This window comes from Tripterygium wilfordii, chromosome 13 (genome assembly GCF_013401445.1).
Source record: "Tripterygium wilfordii isolate XIE 37 chromosome 13, ASM1340144v1, whole genome shotgun sequence".
NCBI lineage: Eukaryota > Viridiplantae > Streptophyta > Magnoliopsida > Celastrales > Celastraceae > Tripterygium > Tripterygium wilfordii.
The window spans coordinates 12,755,802-12,772,503 of NC_052244.1; the positions used below are offsets into that span (position 1 = coordinate 12,755,802).

Here is a 16,702-nt window from a genome sequence, read left to right on the forward strand (position 1 = left end):
ATGTAGCTCAGTCCCTAAACTTTACACAGTGATAAAATGAAAGCTCATTTTTAACGCCAAAACATTTCTAAAAATGCCAACAGTACGAGTCATCATAAAAAAGGGCTACACAGCTTCAACTATTGAGGGTAGATAACATGCCTCCAAGTTGGTGTTGGTATGACCACTTCCCAACCAGGTCCTTTAAGGGGAATCTCAGTAGCACTAGGCTCTTCACAACCTACAACAACTGTGTTTTCCAGATTGAAGAAACCCATGCCTTTCTGTCCCACCTTTTGAAGTTGCCCCTATCAATTACATTACAGAGGTGAAGTGCACGGCATATGCATCTCTAATATATTTGTTTTAGTCATATAACTTTTCTTAAACAAAGGTTAAAATGCATAGGACGCCCTTGCTCTATTTGTCACACACATAAACACCCCTACTCTTCCAGTTTTTACATATAACACCCCTCAAACTACCTAAAATCGATTACCAACCACTTTTGTCTTGTTTTCTATCAAATATAGAGTGAAAAAATGCTTGTGACTTGCTAATTAGTTCTCATCCACTGAAGTGTATGATTTGACGGTGATTTCCATTGCAGTGTTTGCCTATATGTGCTCATGTTTCGGACCATTCTGACACTTCTATGGATTTGGGGCTTAATTTTGTAAAAACCACAAAGTCAAGACACGAGGCGCGATGCATCAACCATTTTTTTGGTAGGTAAGGAGGAGAGTGGGGGCTCAAACTTGAATACCATCCAATTCGAATATATACCTTAACCACCTCGGCTAAGAGATTGTTGGCGTTATGCAACAATGATGTGGAGGCCGACCCTAAACTCAGTTGAGGAAAGGTCAAAACAAAATTGTTATCATAAATGTCAAATATTGGATACTGCGGTTAAATTTCGATAAAGCACCTTGGAACCTAAAGAAGGTGAGCAACCATAGGACTCCAAGGTCCATTACAAGAATCAGAAAACAACACACACAATACAGCAGCTTCTTCCCAAAAACCAACCAGATACGGTAGGTTGAATGCTTAATCCCTTAAAATGCTAAACAGTTGGAGCCAACACCTTTGAACCTTATATCCAGTCAACAATCTGAACCTTGAAATTTTAGTCCTAAACATCGTTATATGATATACTGCAATTGATTTACAGTAATCAAAAACAAAAAATAACCAAATTGCAAGTGAATTCTCTCAAACAGATGTCTTGAAAAAACTTCAAACAAACAGGGTAAGTCTGAAACAGAAAGCAAACCATGAATGAAGGCAAATCCAAAGCTAATAAAACCTTAGGCAGAGACCACAAGACCACTCTGCATGGGATTTTAGATTAACCACATACCTTGTTGTCAAAGTAAAACACGAGTTCAAATCCATGAAACATAAAAAGTGTCTTCGATGACCTAGCCAGCATGGTAGCAAGCTCAAAAGCAAACTCAGTGATCATATTCTCTGGAAAGTGATCTCTCTGAGCGTCGATATTCACGATCCAGTTCCCGAGTCCTATCCCTTTCACCTGACTCAGGTGCAGCATGATCATAATGGTAATCATCTTCCTCCATTTGATCATATCGATTATGATCCTGGTCAGCATAACGGTCATCATCACCCTGGACTTCCATGCGGTCATAATGTCCCCGACTTCGATGGTCATAGCGATCATAGTGCTTGTCCTGTTCCAGGCCTGACCTCCTGTGCCCATAGTCAGTTTGTTCATACCGCCCGTGATCATCCTCTGGCTCAGCATGATCACTCTCTTTTTCACCATGCCGGTCACGCTCATGTTTCGAGTCTTTTGACTCAACACGATCATGCTCAGGCTCTGTTTCACCAGCTTCATAATCCCTCTCCCTATCTCGAGTACGATCACGCTCACGTTCTCGTCCACGGTCTCTATCCCGATCACGAGCACGATCCCGCTCACGACCACGATCTCTATCCCGATCACGGTCACGTACATGATCATGATCCCGATCCCGACCCCGTTCTCTCTCCCTGTCTCTGTCTTTGTGCCTATCCTCTCTATAATCACGATCTCTTGGCCTGTCATTGGAGCGCTCACGGGACTTCTCACGTTCCCTGTCTCGCTCCCTTCCCTTCTCGCGTGACTTTTCCCTATCCCTGACATATATTAATTTATGTCAATCACAAGCACAATCAACATGTCATTGGAGTGTTCAACTAGAGATATTACGGTACTTCCATGATATAGTTTCATCACTCAGTGACTTCAACCATTCAAGGAGGTCCTGTCCGTGTTTCTTAGGCAAAACAAATGAACAATTACACTACCATTCCAATTAAACAAATGAACAGTTGCACTAACTTAATGCTTTCCAGATCAAGCATATCTAAATCTAAGTATGAGCATTACCAACTAACTTAAACCATGGACAAGAATTCTAGTGAATCTTACCGATCATCTCGTATCCTAGGCTCCTCAGACCGAGATGGAACCCCAGATTGAATTTGCTCCCTGAAAAAATATGAATAAAAACTATTTACAGTTCAACCCAAATAACATCACACTAATTTTGAGAGGCATTTACAGTTTGACCAGCAACACAAAAGAAAGAATATTTCCATAGTACAATAAAATTAAATGCAATAGTACTCTTGAATTTAGAACTAGTTAGGTGTGAATTTCAAACTTCTTTTCTATCAGGAATTTCCAAACAGACAAAAACAATAAAATGTTTGTTTCAATTTACATTCTCTTAGTAGAAAATAATAAATATAAAACTATCATGTTCACAAGTACTGTGTAAGTACCTCCCAGAATTCTTCTGATTAACTTCTTCACCTCCAACTCTGGTAGTTCCAAGTCCCCCACCTAGTCTGCGAGGACGCCAATTAGGGACAGTTCTACCACGTTCGACATCAACAAGCACCCTCCTGCCATCAATTTTCCTCCCATCAGCTTGCTTGTATGCACCTGCATAAAACATTAAAAGAATTTGTTAAGAGTCACTTCTAAAGTAGTGGACACCATGATCCATTGTCATTCAACCTACCTTTCATATCTCGAGTATGCACATACTCGACGAAAGCATAGCCTCTGGGCTTATTGGTCTCTCTATCCGTAATCAGTCGAACCTGCAACCTCAAAGCAGAAAATACAAATGAATAAATTATAATGACATATAAGACAGCTCTTCTACAAAGAATCTTCATGAAATATGTTGCTTATTCTCCATAATTGATAAATGATAACACTACATGAATAAAATTAAATAAATCCTAAATGGCACGGCATAAAGGCAGTATGCCTCATTAGCCGTGCTCACCTTTCAATCACGGGGCTCCCATCGCGAGATGCATCACCACCATTGCTAGAGTTGGAAAAAAAACTGATGTATTGTGGAAAATTTACCACTTGTTGACAGACTAATATCCCCTTACCAGGGATTAGAATTTTAAAAATAGTAAAATAGAAAAATACCAGAACATCTTCAACACTGCTGATATATTTTGTTTGCCTTTGAAGTAAAAAAATACAAATTTTCAGTATCAAGAAATGCACGTAAAGAAAATTCAACAGAAGAGGAAGAGATAATAATACTCCAGACAAGTTTTACCCAGTGCGGGGAAAAGAACAGACGTCAATCTCCTTTTGTTGCTTGAAAATAAAGATGCCAAAAAAGCCACAGCACATCACTGCTCTGCTCAACTTAAGTTTCAGCTTTGCTGTGCAGGATGAGGCATCTTATTTGGAATTAATTGTATGATAATTGAAAATTAAAATTATCTTTGATGGATAGAGTATCAGCCCCCTTACCAGGTAGTTCTTAACCTCTGATAAATCTTAATTTGAAAAAATATCCAGAAGCTGGAGGAACATCCTGGCCCATTATGGCTTTTAACCCAATTTTTAAGAGGTAAAGTTATGGAAGATCATGAAATAAACTTAAATACCCTTACCAGCAAACTTTACCTGGGCTAATATTTCCATCCCTCATTGACACCATCAATCATATTATAGAAAGGGAGATGCTAAATTGTGGCCTTTCATGGCTCACATATAAGCAGAACATAAGATCCAGCATGCATGCTAATTACCCTTGCCTTTAAATAGAGAACTTCATAGACACATTGGTGTTATATTTTGCAGAAAATGGAATTGAACAATAACTTTGCAGAAAACAAATATTTATGTACTAGTTTTTTATTGCAATTTCAAATAAATGAGGCTTAGCAGATTAGGTCACAAAAAATGCAGGGCCTGAAAAACTGTACAGTGGTTTGAAATATAGAAACAAAAATCATTTGAAATTCATTTTTAAAGCATGAAAAATGTGAGATATAGAACCAAAAATTCCTTACAAATAGAAAAGAGACGAAAGCAAACTGCCACATAAACCTCTTACCAAACACCACTTGAGGTGCTCAAAAATACCTACCCGCTTTATTGGTCCATAAGATTCAAACTCCCTTTTAATTCTACTTTCAGTTGTCTCATAGTTCTACAAGCGCAATGGCAATAAGTCAGCACTGTGAAATATCAGTTGAAACATCAAAAGTGATGAGAAATGAGAAAATCTCACTTACAAGTCTAGCAACAAACAATGTCTTGTATGGATCTCCTGAAATATTAGGATCATTGTTTGCATTATCTACACAGGAAATCAAGACAAAGTTAGTCATCACCTAAACTCTGCAGATACATTAATAATTACAGAATACATGGCAAGTTACATGTCTTAAATTCCTCAGCAGCCTTCTCAGCACCCTTCTCAAGACGTATCTTGTGAATTCGAGCCTTTCTTTGTGCCTGGATACAGATGATGAGATAAAACCACAGCACAACATAAAGGCATTTCTTGATAGAACAATGCAGCTCAAATTATGGATACTCTGAAATTCAAACGAGTCCAGCCACGTGGCATCTCAAATTCATAACATTTATATAAAGTACCAAAATACTACTAACTTGAAGACTAACTAGCACCTTTTACCCACGTAGAATGGCAGAGATCAACCTTTAAAAGTAGCAGAAGTCTTGCAAAATCATGAGAACAATGTTAAATCTTAAATCAATGGATTGCGAAAGCAGAATCAACTACATTGAATTTTATAGAAATAATGGGTAGAAGGATAAGCAAGGATACATTATCAACATAAGATATGCAATCTTTCAGACTAAATCTTTCTCAAAATTCTTATAACTGAAAAATGAATTCAGTGGACGCAAAATGTAAAGCCATGCGTTAGTTTAGGAATAACGTAGGTTTGCACGTTAGAGGTCTCTCTTAATGTCCTTTAGATGGCACTATCTCGTCAGACACTTCATGATCTAATAAAGAAATAGAGCAGACAGTAGAAGAAGCCTAAGCGTAAGACGAGTGCTACCAGTAGCGCTTCACTAGCACTCAAAGTCAACCAAAAATCCGAGCACTGACCCATTTGCAGCAATAGTCCAAACCATTGTCAATAGACAAAGACCATTACTGCTAAGGCTATCACATCTCGAGATATCATCAACTTCGCATGATAGATTTGGATAGAATACGAAACACAAATCAAAGATTATAAATGGCAGCATCATTAGCACATTCAATCTACAAAAGGAAACAAAAAAATACTTCTAAGCACTTAAGAGAAGCAGAGTCCTTGAGGAGAAATCCTACAGGGGTTTCAACTTCAGGTACTGGTGGAGCATATTCAGGATCCCCTGCCTCAGCAAATTTACTCACAAATTGAGCCATTCCTGTCCAAAAATAAATAACAACAAATTAGAGTCGTGATATGAGACTAAAAAAGCATCAAACTGAAAGAAACTTCATCCATAAAATTAGAAAAAAAAACCTGTGTACGGTGGGCATTTTCTTTTCTCTAGAGGTGGTTTGTATTCCAATGGGGGTCGAGGCTCAAAGAGCTTCAAGAGGTTGGTTGTTAAACCAGTTGGATGATTTTGCCCAATCTGCACAACAAACGAAAAGACTATAATCTTTTTTTTCTTCTAAATATGCAATCAATCACACTAGGACACGAAAGTGACCATAGCTGCTTCTGTCATTTTGTAGGCTCAATCAGGCAACACAATGAACAAAGAGAGAACCACCACAGCCTGCAGTCACTTCTTCAATAAAATAAGACATATCAAGTGTATTTTGTTTGCAAATCCAAATGGACTACTAAACCCTTAGATGCAAGACAAAGAATTCCAGATTAATAGTTGGCAATCATTGCATCAAATGACTCGTTGTAGAGGCAATAACCTTACACTCTAGACATCATAATGGCCGTGAAGTGCACAAAATCATTTCCAACCACGCAAACTTAATCATCCATTCAAAACCAGGGGAGAAAAACACGACTAACAAAGATAAAAACATAGTCCAAACTTTTAACATAATCTAAACTGTGTAATTCAAATCTAGAACAATCGCCAGCGTCAAACTGGACTCGAACCATTAACTGTAATACAAACGGAAACAATATCCAGCTCGCGCGAGAAAAGTCATATTACCTGATTTCATAGCAAACCCCAAAACAAGCAAACCTAGTTTTATCAACACTAAAAAACAACAAAGTCCCAAAAAATAGAGATACGGAACCCACCAGCTTGAGCTGTAGAACATTGGCGCGGTTCTGGGCCTTGGTCTTCGCCTGCACGGCTGGGTTTTGGTTGCGCATGAACGCGTCGTTGTAGTCCCCCATCGTGAATAGATCGGAGATGAGCTAGGGTTTTGGTTGGTATACTCGGGGCGAGAAGCTTGACAATAATACGGCAAAAAGTACTTTTCATCCCTTAATAAGGAGGGTTGAGTTTCATTGTCTCTGAGTTTTTTTTCTCTCATTTTCGTTCCCCAACTATTGAAAAATATCATTTTCATCATTCAAATTAGATTGAGATCGAAAAATACCTGTATGACACTTATATGACACGTCGAAGAAATCTAATCTGACAAATAATAGAATGTCATGTAAGATTTTTTTCGTCATCGAATTTATTTGAGAGACAAACGGGATACTTTCTCATATTTGGGGATGAAAAAGAGAGAAAAAAAAAATTAAGAGACTAAAATAAAACCCGATCAATAATCGAGGAATAAAAAATATCCTTTGTCAAGATAATACCTATCAAGCAAGCTATTTGGATTGGGGTTCGTAAATGAATCGGGTTGAAGTGAATGGAAATAGGGATGACAAAACTCTGTCGGTTTGGTATGAACAAATTTATTCGACTCGGATTAAACTAAGTTTGTATAATTGATATGTCCTAAATTTGAGTCTAAATACAAAAATTATATCAAGTTCAAAATTTGATCGAAGTACAAAGATTTTGTCTGCTTTATTTGTTCAGATCTTAACCCGGATTAGATTATTATACGATTTACTTATCTGAATTTAAATCAATCTAACTTTAATCAATTACGTTCCTCCGAAATTTAATTCGGATTAGGCTCCAAACATGGTAAACATGTGTTTTGTACAACCCGAAACAGACTTGAAATCGATTTTTTTTTCACCCTTAAATGGAAACTCCAAAGGCCAAAAGCACCAGTGGTTTGTAGCATTTACGTTATTATTCGGAACTACAATGGTATATGTATTCTATTGAAACAAGCACACCAACCACCCATCTAGACCGTCCGTTTAGTCCACCTCATCGATCAGAACATGCTGAATCTAAGGTTGTATTTGATATCACTTTCAAAACTTTTGAAAGCAAAAATAAAAAACAAAAACATAAAACATAAAATGAAAACATAAAATTGAAACTTATTTTGTTGAACACTTAAAACTGAAAACAAAAACTTAAAGTATAAAACTGAAAAAAAAAAGAAGAAGTATGTTTATGGTTTTATTTTCATAATAATGAAGTATATCCACACCACTATATTTTTTATAACTGCAGTCTTTATTGTGTTTCACCATTGAAAACATCAACAGAAAGAAAAAAAAAAGATAAGAAATAAAATAATAACACAAAGTATATTTGATTATTGTGTTCATATCTCTATGTAATTTACAATCTGAAATCTTAAAGGAAGTGCAATCTATAATAAATGTAACTAGTTCTGTTTCAAAAACTTTTAAAAATATTTTTTTCTTATTTTCAAAAATTTTGAAAACCTTTTTTTGGTTTTCATAAATACCAAAACAGAAAATACAAACAAATAATATTTTTTATTTTTATTTTATATTTTTAAAAATTAAAACAAGAAACAAAATGATACCAACAGAGTATAAGGGTTTAAATTACTTTAATTCGCAATCCCTCGTCATCGACTCATCGGCCTTCGCTAGACGCCCTAGCTGTTAACCGCGAGCCAGCTTGCTTTTCAGGTTCATCCCAATCCGCCCTGTCAAAACTTATCTCAGAGAGAGAGAGTAGACTTATAAGCGTTGTTCCTGAAGCAATTTTGCAATTTAGAGAGAGAGAGCGTCCGTACTTATGCAAAATTAGGGTTTTAAGCCATTCAAAGTCTGCTTTCGATCGCCAAATCTAGGGTAAGGGTTTAATTTATTGATTTCGACGTTTGGCATGAAATTAGTTCAGTCCCGTGTTTGGTAGAGCCAAAAATTAAGAACCTCAGCCTGCATGAGTTGAATCCGTTTATCCATTAAACGCACACGTATATATAGGTTTTGTATTTGATGGACGAGATGTGGGAGAGGGCCGTGGAGACAGCGCTTGACGGCCAAACTGACCATGCCGCTACACGAAACCTGACTTTGGATGGTGCAGTGAAGTGTGCGCAGGGCCGGTTGCCTCCACCGAGCTTTTTCCAGAGATTCCAGAACCTTCAACACTTATCCATCGCCAACATCGGGGTCTCGTCGCTCGAGCAGTTCCCTAGGCTCCGGAACCTACAGAACCTAATTCTTTCTGACAATCGCATAGCTGGTGGACTTGAATTTTTGGTTGAGGCCGCTCTAGAGTCTCTTCGGGACCTGGACCTCTCCAATAATCGCATCCAGTATATTGAAGATCTCGCTCCCTTAGTGCAGTTAAGGCTCGTTTCACTCGATCTTTATGAGTGTCCTGTTACAAGAGTAAAGGATTACCGATCTAGGGTGTTCGGGTTGATTAAATCATTGCAATATTTGGACAACATGGATGCGGAGGAGAATGAAAGGTCGGATGATGAAGATGAGGAGGAAGAGGACGATGGGGATGATCCTGGCAATGGTGAGATTGACGGAGAAGATAGGCCGTACAGGATGAGTAATGGCCACAGTGAGGGTGTTGATGGGATTGTTGATGTAGATGATGATGAAGAGAGCGATGCTGATGAAGAAGAAACAGAGACAGCAAGACGGAGTGATGGAGCCAGCCACCAGGCAAATGGATTCCACGTTGCAGCGGTGGACAGGGGTGATGGGGATGAGGAGTTGGATGAGGATGGAGATTATTCTGGGAAGGAGATTGACGAGGAGGGGGATGGGGATGATGAAGATGTAGTTGAGGTTCATGAGATTGATGACAGCGACGATGAAGATGGGGTTGAGGATGAGGATGAGGAGGACGACGAGGATGAAGAGGAAGAAGTGGATAATGAGGAGGGTAATTTCGGGGAACCAGGGAGTACACCGTGGTTGACTAGTATGGAAGGTGAAATTGATGGCCATGAGCAAGGGGACGATGATGTGTATGAGGATGAGAATGGGGAGACTGGAGAGGATGAGCAGGGGGTTGACAATGATGGGGGTTTTGAAGATGAGGAAGATGGTGAAGAGGAGGTGAGGCATTCTCATTAACATGGCTGACACATTGATGTTGGTTTATTGCTCGTCTGGTTCTTTATGGGTTATTGTTTTGGCCTCATTGTGATTTATTTGTGTTTTATTAATCTTACCCTATACTAAAACCTTTTTAAGTTATTGGTTAAATCCATAGCTTGCATACTGTTGGGCGATACATGATTTGTCATCAAGAGGGCAAGATATAGGCCATTATTCTCTTAGGTCTTCATTAGTTGGTTGCAGGTGACGGCTTTGCATATTTGTCTGCATAATTTTTACTAGCAGTTTCTGCCTCATGTATATGCTCTAATGTCTTCTGTTTGCTCAACTAAAGATATATGAGTCTGCTATTGATGAGTACTGGTTTTTCTGTTGGCCAACGGCAGAATATTTGGCAGAGAGAAATTGTTTGATGATGGGCTGCATATCATACTGTAATGGCAGTACGTACTAATTTGAAGGCAATGTCGGAGTCTGCATGCTACAGTGTGAAAGGGTACATGCAGACAGCAATTAGGGGTTTTGTGTCTTCAAAAGGAACGTATCCTGAGAATTCTATTACCTAATATTTTTGGTTATTTGTCATCAACAAAAAAATTTTAGTGGTTGGTGAGGATAGAATGATTTTAAAACTCCTGAATTCTTACTTTTGTCCTGTAAATTTCTTTTTTATTTCTTTTGGCTAAAGTTTTGATATAAAAAAAGATACTAATAGTTTATATCTTCTTGTCAAATATTTTCAGAAATATGGTTGGATTTTGGTGCATATTATGTGAATTCTTTATCCACATTTTTTTTCTTTCTAAAATGGTTATTTTGATTGTCACTTTCACGTTCCATATTTTTCTTAGATGCTGTATTTTGAGCTTTAACAGTGTTTGGGTTTTTGGCTCTTGATATCTGATGTTTTCCTTTTGTTCTTGAAAAAATCCATCCTTTTGTCTTTCTTTTAAGCTTTTTTATCATACTATATATGATAAAAGAAAGACTGCAAATTGAATGATACATATGCATATCAATACCAAATTAGTAGGCATGCAAGTTGCTGGTGGGTATTGCATTCCAGTTCTGCTTTTATGATTGGTTTTAAATTTGATTGTGGAGTATCTTAAAAGTTTTAATGTTGCCACTCGACGTGGAAGTTCTTAACTTTGATCATTAAGCGTCTTATATTTTGTGACTTGATAATTGTAGCTGTTATTATTTTTGGTTCCTAATCATTTTTTTTTCTCTTTGCATTCTAGAATTCCATAAAAATAAAAATGATTGTGGTCTCACTTGTTTTTGGTTTTTCTTATTTGTTTTTTGTTCTAGATTGCATCTTTGCTAGTACTTTCCGGTCAAAAAAGCCTTGTAATAAATGTTTGTATGACTGCTGTCAAGATATTCGCTTAAAAGGTAGTTACTGCTTTTTGGTGTTTTATTGTTCTAGTAGGTGTTGGGCATTTGGCCGTTGATTTGTTTTGTCTTTAGAAGTTTGTTTAACTTCCTGGTGTTTTTTGGGCTTAATTTATGTGTTCTGGTAGATGCTGTACTGCCATTTTATTAGTATGACCCGCTTTCTGGTAGACTATTCAGAGAGTTTCTTACATTGCAGGACGAAGACGGTGCCGGTTACCTGGTTCAACCTGTAGGACAATCTGAAGTTCATGATGTTGGTGGTAGTGATATAGAACCGGGTAATGAAGAAGAAGATGTTGAAGATGACGATGAAGTGATGGTCCTGCCCCCATCTTCCTCACATCTAAAGAGAAAGAGAGATGACGACACTGATGAAGATGATGATGTTGATGATGGTGGAAATCCAAATTCTTCCAAGAAACATGGTTGAATCTTGATCAGTTTATCGGTGATTTAGGCAAGCAGGAGAATTTCTTCGAGCCTGGTAAAAAGAGAACATGCTTTTAGGCATGTTGGTTGGTAGTCTGCTAGTGATTTTGGATGATCTTTTTGGAAAAGGTGTTGGTAAAGAAACTGTATCTTTTTTTTTTAAGTTCAAAATGTCGTTAGCCTTTCTGTTTTTTTTTTTTTGGTGCCCTGGCCTTTGCCGTTACTCTTTGTAAAATTCAAATGGCAGTTATGAAGGGATTTACCGCCAGTCTCCTGCTTTGGGGGTCTGTTTTCTAAAGAGAACCAAGTAGGAGGGAAAAAGAAACTCAAAACCTTGTTTATCCTTGATTTATCCGAGTTGTTTTTTAAATGGCTTTATAAATGGTTTATCCTGTTGTGTCGTTTGTTCTTTGTGATCCTACTTGTCACGGAATCATTGGTTGCTACTTTGTTTATGGCTTTTTACAGTATTGATAGAGGGAGTCAAAAAAACGATGTATTTGTCAAATGGTGCAAAAACACACAACGTCAAAGGCGCCCACGGTTTTAAAACACCTCTTGAAAAGCAGGAATCGAAAATTGGTAACTGTCTCACACACAGGTATCTGAGGCAGAAACCAGGCAGCGGTTGGTCCAAATTCGCTCTCTTGATAATCAAAGACTCAAAGATGTTGCTAATATTGCCAACATCTATTGCATTAACAACACTACAATATCATGGCCCCAATCTCAGATCCAGAACAAGGTTGCACAAGCCACTCAAGGTGTCAGCCATGGCAAATGAGAGCAGCGATGGCAGCGGCGGCAATGGGGTTATAGAGAAAGCAGCAATAGCTGGTGGGTTGGTCTCAACTCCTGTGATTGCGTGGTCTCTCTATACTCTCAAGACCACCGGCTGTGGGCTTCCGCCTGGACCCGGAGGCTCAGTCGGTGCACTAGAAGGCGTGAGCTACTTAGTTGTAGTGGGGATTCTAGGTTGGTCCATTTACACCAAAACCAAGACTGGTTCTGGCCTTCCAAATGGACCTTTTGGGTTATTAGGAGCCGTGGAAGGATTGTCGTACTTATCATTACTTGCCATCTTGGTTGTCTTTGGATTGCAATTTCTTGAACAAGGTTCAATTCCAGGACCTCTCCCATCTGACCAGTGCTTCGGCTGAGGATTGATGGAGTTCCTCTCTCTCCTGCAAAGATGGTATGCTTTGGACCACTATAAGTCTATCTTCTGTGTGTGGCTATGGTTCTTTCGATTTCTTTTTAACAGCTATGTATTTGTACGAATGATTTTATGTTAAATATCAGCATCAAACAAAACTGATAAAGATCTCAATGGTTGGTATCCTAATTATCTCAGTTGCACAATATTCAAGTGAAAAGATGATTTTTAGATAAAATAAAAAAAAAGTGAAAAGGTGATTCATCTAATAAATTAGATAATTGAGATCCGCGATATTTGGACCAATAAAAGTAGAGTACAATCAAATAGATTAAATGACAAAACAAGAAAAAAAAAGTTTTTTTAACACAATCATTAAAAATGACCATGGTTTGGAGGACGACACCGTATTACTAAAAATGATCAGAAACGTCGATGATTGAAAATTCGTGACGTGACAGATGGAAGAGATCTAGAGTCGGAGAAGAGAAACCCTACAAAATATTTATTCAACACAAAACATAAAAAATAACAGAGAGCATGAAGAGGTGGAGAAGAAGAGAAGAGTCTCTCCTTTGATTATTGTTTTTGGAGATGGGAGTTGAGAAGTTTTGTTTTGTTTTTTTTTTTTTGTTGAGAGAGGGGGAGTGGATTGCCAAATTAGAACGTGCGCGAGTTGGCAATTCACAAGCGCTTTAAAATGACCAAAGTTTGCGAAAGCCGCAAAACCACGAAGCGGGTCCACGTTACCGTCCTTGGCTTTCCAAATCTGCGTACTCCTCCTCTTTATTACTGTCTCCACCAATATCGGTTTTTATCTCGATAACCAATCGTACTCTCTCTTTGGGGATTTTCTTCAAACAGGTTGGTTTCCTTTACATATATACCTTCGCTTTCCTTATTTTGATCTAAATTTTGGATTCATTTTCCGTAGCATTGGCTTCTTATCGTTCAGACGCTTTGATTCGTCGTTGCGATGTGTTCTGGTTTCTACTTGAACTGATTGTAAGAAAATTTCATGGTTTCTTGTTGAGACGAAGTCGAACTAGTGAATAGTTTGGGGAAAATCCACTCTGTTTCGAGACCAGTTATGAGAGAACCATTGGAAATGAATTCTTGGCCCCTTCAATATAATCCATCAACGTTTTCTTGAAAATTTTGCTACAAGGTAATGAAGGTTAATCGTTATCTGATGAACCAGTTTTACAGGCTGAAACACGCTAATTTTGACATTAATCTTCTTCCAGTGAGCTGCTCAGTGGTGAATAGAGGGGTTTGATGATCACACACTTCCCATTAAGATGTTCTTTTAAAAAACTGGAATTGGCTTGTGAGCGAAGAGTTGTATGTATTTTTAAGAGAGGGAAGTGAAGTCGAAGGGAATATAAAAGGAGTTCAGAATTCAGATTGCTCTCTTGTTTCTTTGATTTAATTGATCACGTTAAGTCTTTGTGTCTTCACCCTCAAAACAGTTGGGGAACAAAATGCTGATTAAAGGGTGCTTAGGTGTCTCGTTTTTTATGTTGTCGTGTTTGCATAGATGAATAGCTGATGGTTGACTGTCCGATTAATTGTAATATGCCTTCAGATTTTCCATCATGTAGTCTATTGACTATTAACTATTAAGCTTCTTGACATCAGCGAGTGAAGGAGAAATGATTTCTTTCATTTATTTCTTATTTTTTATTATGTGGTGGGAACTGTGTGTTGAAATTTTTATTCATCTTTTTCATGGATATCGCCTTAAAAGCGGGGGAAGGGGGATTTGAACCTGGGATATAGACCTTCATTGCCGCTCAACCATAGGCTCAGGCCATTTTAATTCATTTGTATGCCTTGAATGTTATTGTTTCTTTAATTAATGACTAAAAAATGCTTTAAGTTTCGTTTCAACCATACGGAAATTTTCCATTTCTTTCTATTTTCTAGGACCATGATTAAGTTGTTCAAAGTAAAGGAAAGAGAACGTGCTGAAAAAGCCAATGGAGGACCACCCGTGAAAAAGCAAAGTGCTGGAGAATTGCGTGTTAATAGAGGTACCATGTGTAATTTTTCTACATTGCATATTTTTTTGCCAAAGGCTTTTCCCCTCTAGGTTTTGATGTTTACGTGATGAAAATTTCATTTCTGAAGTCTATGCTGAGAAATATGAGTTACTTTTGGTGGGACGAATTTTGTAACAAGGGAGTTGGAGGGAGATGAAGATGTCGAAGGATGAACTGAAAGAGTGGGATGATTTGTTAAGTGATTTAGATTTCTCTGGTTTCATTTTTGGATCTAAGAGAAATTAGTTTTGTCTAGAATTAAATGGAAGCGAGTCAATATAGAAGTTCAAATAAAAGTTCCACGTTTAATTGAAAATCCACGCTGAAATGCATGTCGCTTCGAGTGGTCTATTTACAGTATCTATTTGCCTCCAGTGCATTGTGCGCTTGGATATTGGGTAAGTCTTGATTTATGCATTTGTGGGATACTGGTAGATTTTTCAGTAATACTCTCTTATACTTTTTTGAAAACCATTTAATGGTGATCGTGTTGCTTTTTATGACATAGGGAGTTTTATATGAAATTAATCTAAAAATGGATCTGCAGTTGATATACTCTTTTCTCCTTTTCGGTTTTTTTTCACTTTTCTTTTTGTTTAGTACGCCACTCTTTTATTATGGATCATGACTCATGAGCATCCAAGGTTTATTGTGAAATCAAAGTGATTTGATACCTTCTTTGAAGGGTGATAGAGGTTTGAGGAAAATGAGCCTTCATGCAAAAGGCTTAATACTTGGTAAAGGTGGGAAGCGTTTGTAATATATACATATGTTTGTGTGTGTGTGTTTTTAATATCCAAATATTATATCAAATTTTTGTGACCTCATCACATTTCTGATATCTTACAGATATTACTGAGCTGAACCTACCTAAATTGTGTGCCATATCTTTCCCCAATGGCAAGGATGACCTGATGAACTTTGAGGTCTCAATTCGACCAGATGAAGGATATTATCTGTGAGGAACTCTCCTCTCATTATTCTTTCTCGTATATTTGTTAAAACTATTATTTTCAAATTTGGAAAGATTTAAAACGTTGGCATTTGCCTCCTTTTTTACACAGAAGATAGGTTTTTTTCTTCTTCTCATTTAGCACACTTCATGCGATATATATGTAGAATGAGAGCAATTGAAATGTGGCTTTATTTTCTTTAATTTTTGTCATAGAGGGGGAACATTTTTGTTCTCTTTCCAGGTTTCTCCTATCTATCCACATGAGGCTCCAAAAGTTAAGTGCAAGACCAAGGTAGACCACCCGATCATATTTATTTTTCTTGAGATCTCTTTTCCTTGCTTTTATGTATACATGTGGTTTCTTCTTATTCTTGGGCTTGCATGCATCATACTTGCAGGTTTACCATCCAAATATTGATTTGGAAGGGAATGTGTGCCTCAACATCTTACGAGAAGACTGGAAACCTGTTCTCAATATAAATACTGTTATCTATGGATTATATCATCTTTTCACGGTATTATTTGCTGCTTAGTCTGGTAGATCTCTGGGATTTAGCGGCTGCGATTCTTGAAAATTTTGTTTAATTGTATGCAGGAACCAAATCATGAGGATCCCCTTAATCATGATGCTGCTGCAGTGTTGAGGGACACCCCAAAGACGTTTGGAGCGCATGTGAGAAGAGCCATGACCGGAGGTTATGTGGGGCAAACCTTTTTCCCCCGTTGTATGTAGGTTTCGTATGATGACACTGTGTCCATTGACATCTGTCGTCGTGCTGAGATACACATTTCTCATTGTGCTGAGCCTGAGATGCCTGTAAACCAATCTGCAAATTACATTCTCTCTCTTTTTATTATTATTTTCTGGTTGGTGGTTGGGGCACATATATCCTAAAGACTAGACAAATGAAACCCAAATGACAGTAACTGTGCTTCAGTGACTGCCCCTGTATGCTTGACATTTCAATACTATCTGTCAGTCCAGGATAGAGTGCACTGGATTCTCTGCATTGGCTTACA

The 16,702-nt window shown here is 37.8% G+C and overlaps 4 protein-coding genes across 7 annotated transcripts; 3 read left to right on the forward strand and 1 right to left on the reverse strand.

The window, feature by feature from the left end:
- Positions 1 to 1,164: 1,164 nt before the first annotated feature.
- LOC120012408 (U1 small nuclear ribonucleoprotein 70 kDa-like) lies at positions 1,165 to 6,731 on the reverse strand. The gene is made up of 10 exons (XM_038863824.1): positions 6,565 to 6,731; positions 5,809 to 5,923; positions 5,631 to 5,710; positions 4,699 to 4,774; positions 4,552 to 4,616; positions 4,404 to 4,466; positions 3,018 to 3,099; positions 2,776 to 2,938; positions 2,420 to 2,479; positions 1,165 to 2,124 (listed from the first exon to the last, which is right to left on the reverse strand). The coding sequence occupies exons 1-10, from the start codon at positions 6,661 to 6,663 to the stop codon at positions 1,440 to 1,442; spliced, it is 1,488 nt and encodes a 495-aa protein (XP_038719752.1). The 5' UTR covers positions 6,664 to 6,731; the 3' UTR covers positions 1,165 to 1,439.
- Positions 6,732 to 8,218: 1,487 nt separating this feature from the next.
- Positions 8,219 to 11,858, forward strand: LOC120013186 (acidic leucine-rich nuclear phosphoprotein 32-related protein-like). Its single transcript, XM_038864915.1, has 2 exons — positions 8,219 to 9,693; positions 11,294 to 11,858. Exons 1-2 carry the CDS (start codon positions 8,608 to 8,610, stop codon positions 11,525 to 11,527), a joined length of 1,320 nt encoding a protein of 439 aa, XP_038720843.1. The 5' UTR covers positions 8,219 to 8,607; the 3' UTR covers positions 11,528 to 11,858.
- A 126-nt stretch (positions 11,859 to 11,984) lies between these two features.
- On the forward strand, positions 11,985 to 12,871 carry LOC120013187. Its single transcript, XM_038864916.1, has one exon. The coding sequence runs from the start codon at positions 12,021 to 12,023 to the stop codon at positions 12,684 to 12,686; it is 666 nt and encodes a 221-aa protein (XP_038720844.1). The 5' UTR covers positions 11,985 to 12,020; the 3' UTR covers positions 12,687 to 12,871.
- Positions 12,872 to 13,393: 522 nt separating this feature from the next.
- LOC120012006 (NEDD8-conjugating enzyme Ubc12-like) lies at positions 13,394 to 16,702 on the forward strand. 4 transcript variants are annotated; one of them, XM_038863229.1, is made up of 7 exons: positions 13,397 to 13,546; positions 14,433 to 14,494; positions 14,612 to 14,718; positions 15,577 to 15,685; positions 15,896 to 15,974; positions 16,081 to 16,197; positions 16,278 to 16,702. In XM_038863229.1, the coding sequence occupies exons 3-7, from the start codon at positions 14,616 to 14,618 to the stop codon at positions 16,413 to 16,415; spliced, it is 546 nt and encodes a 181-aa protein (XP_038719157.1). In that variant the 5' UTR covers positions 13,397 to 13,546; positions 14,433 to 14,494; positions 14,612 to 14,615; the 3' UTR covers positions 16,416 to 16,702. The 4 variants fall into 4 exon arrangements, with proteins under 4 accessions (XP_038719154.1, XP_038719157.1, XP_038719156.1 ...); XM_038863228.1 differs by having other exon boundaries at positions 13,398 to 13,546; positions 14,433 to 14,511; XM_038863226.1 differs by lacking the exon at positions 14,433 to 14,494 and having other exon boundaries at positions 13,394 to 13,546.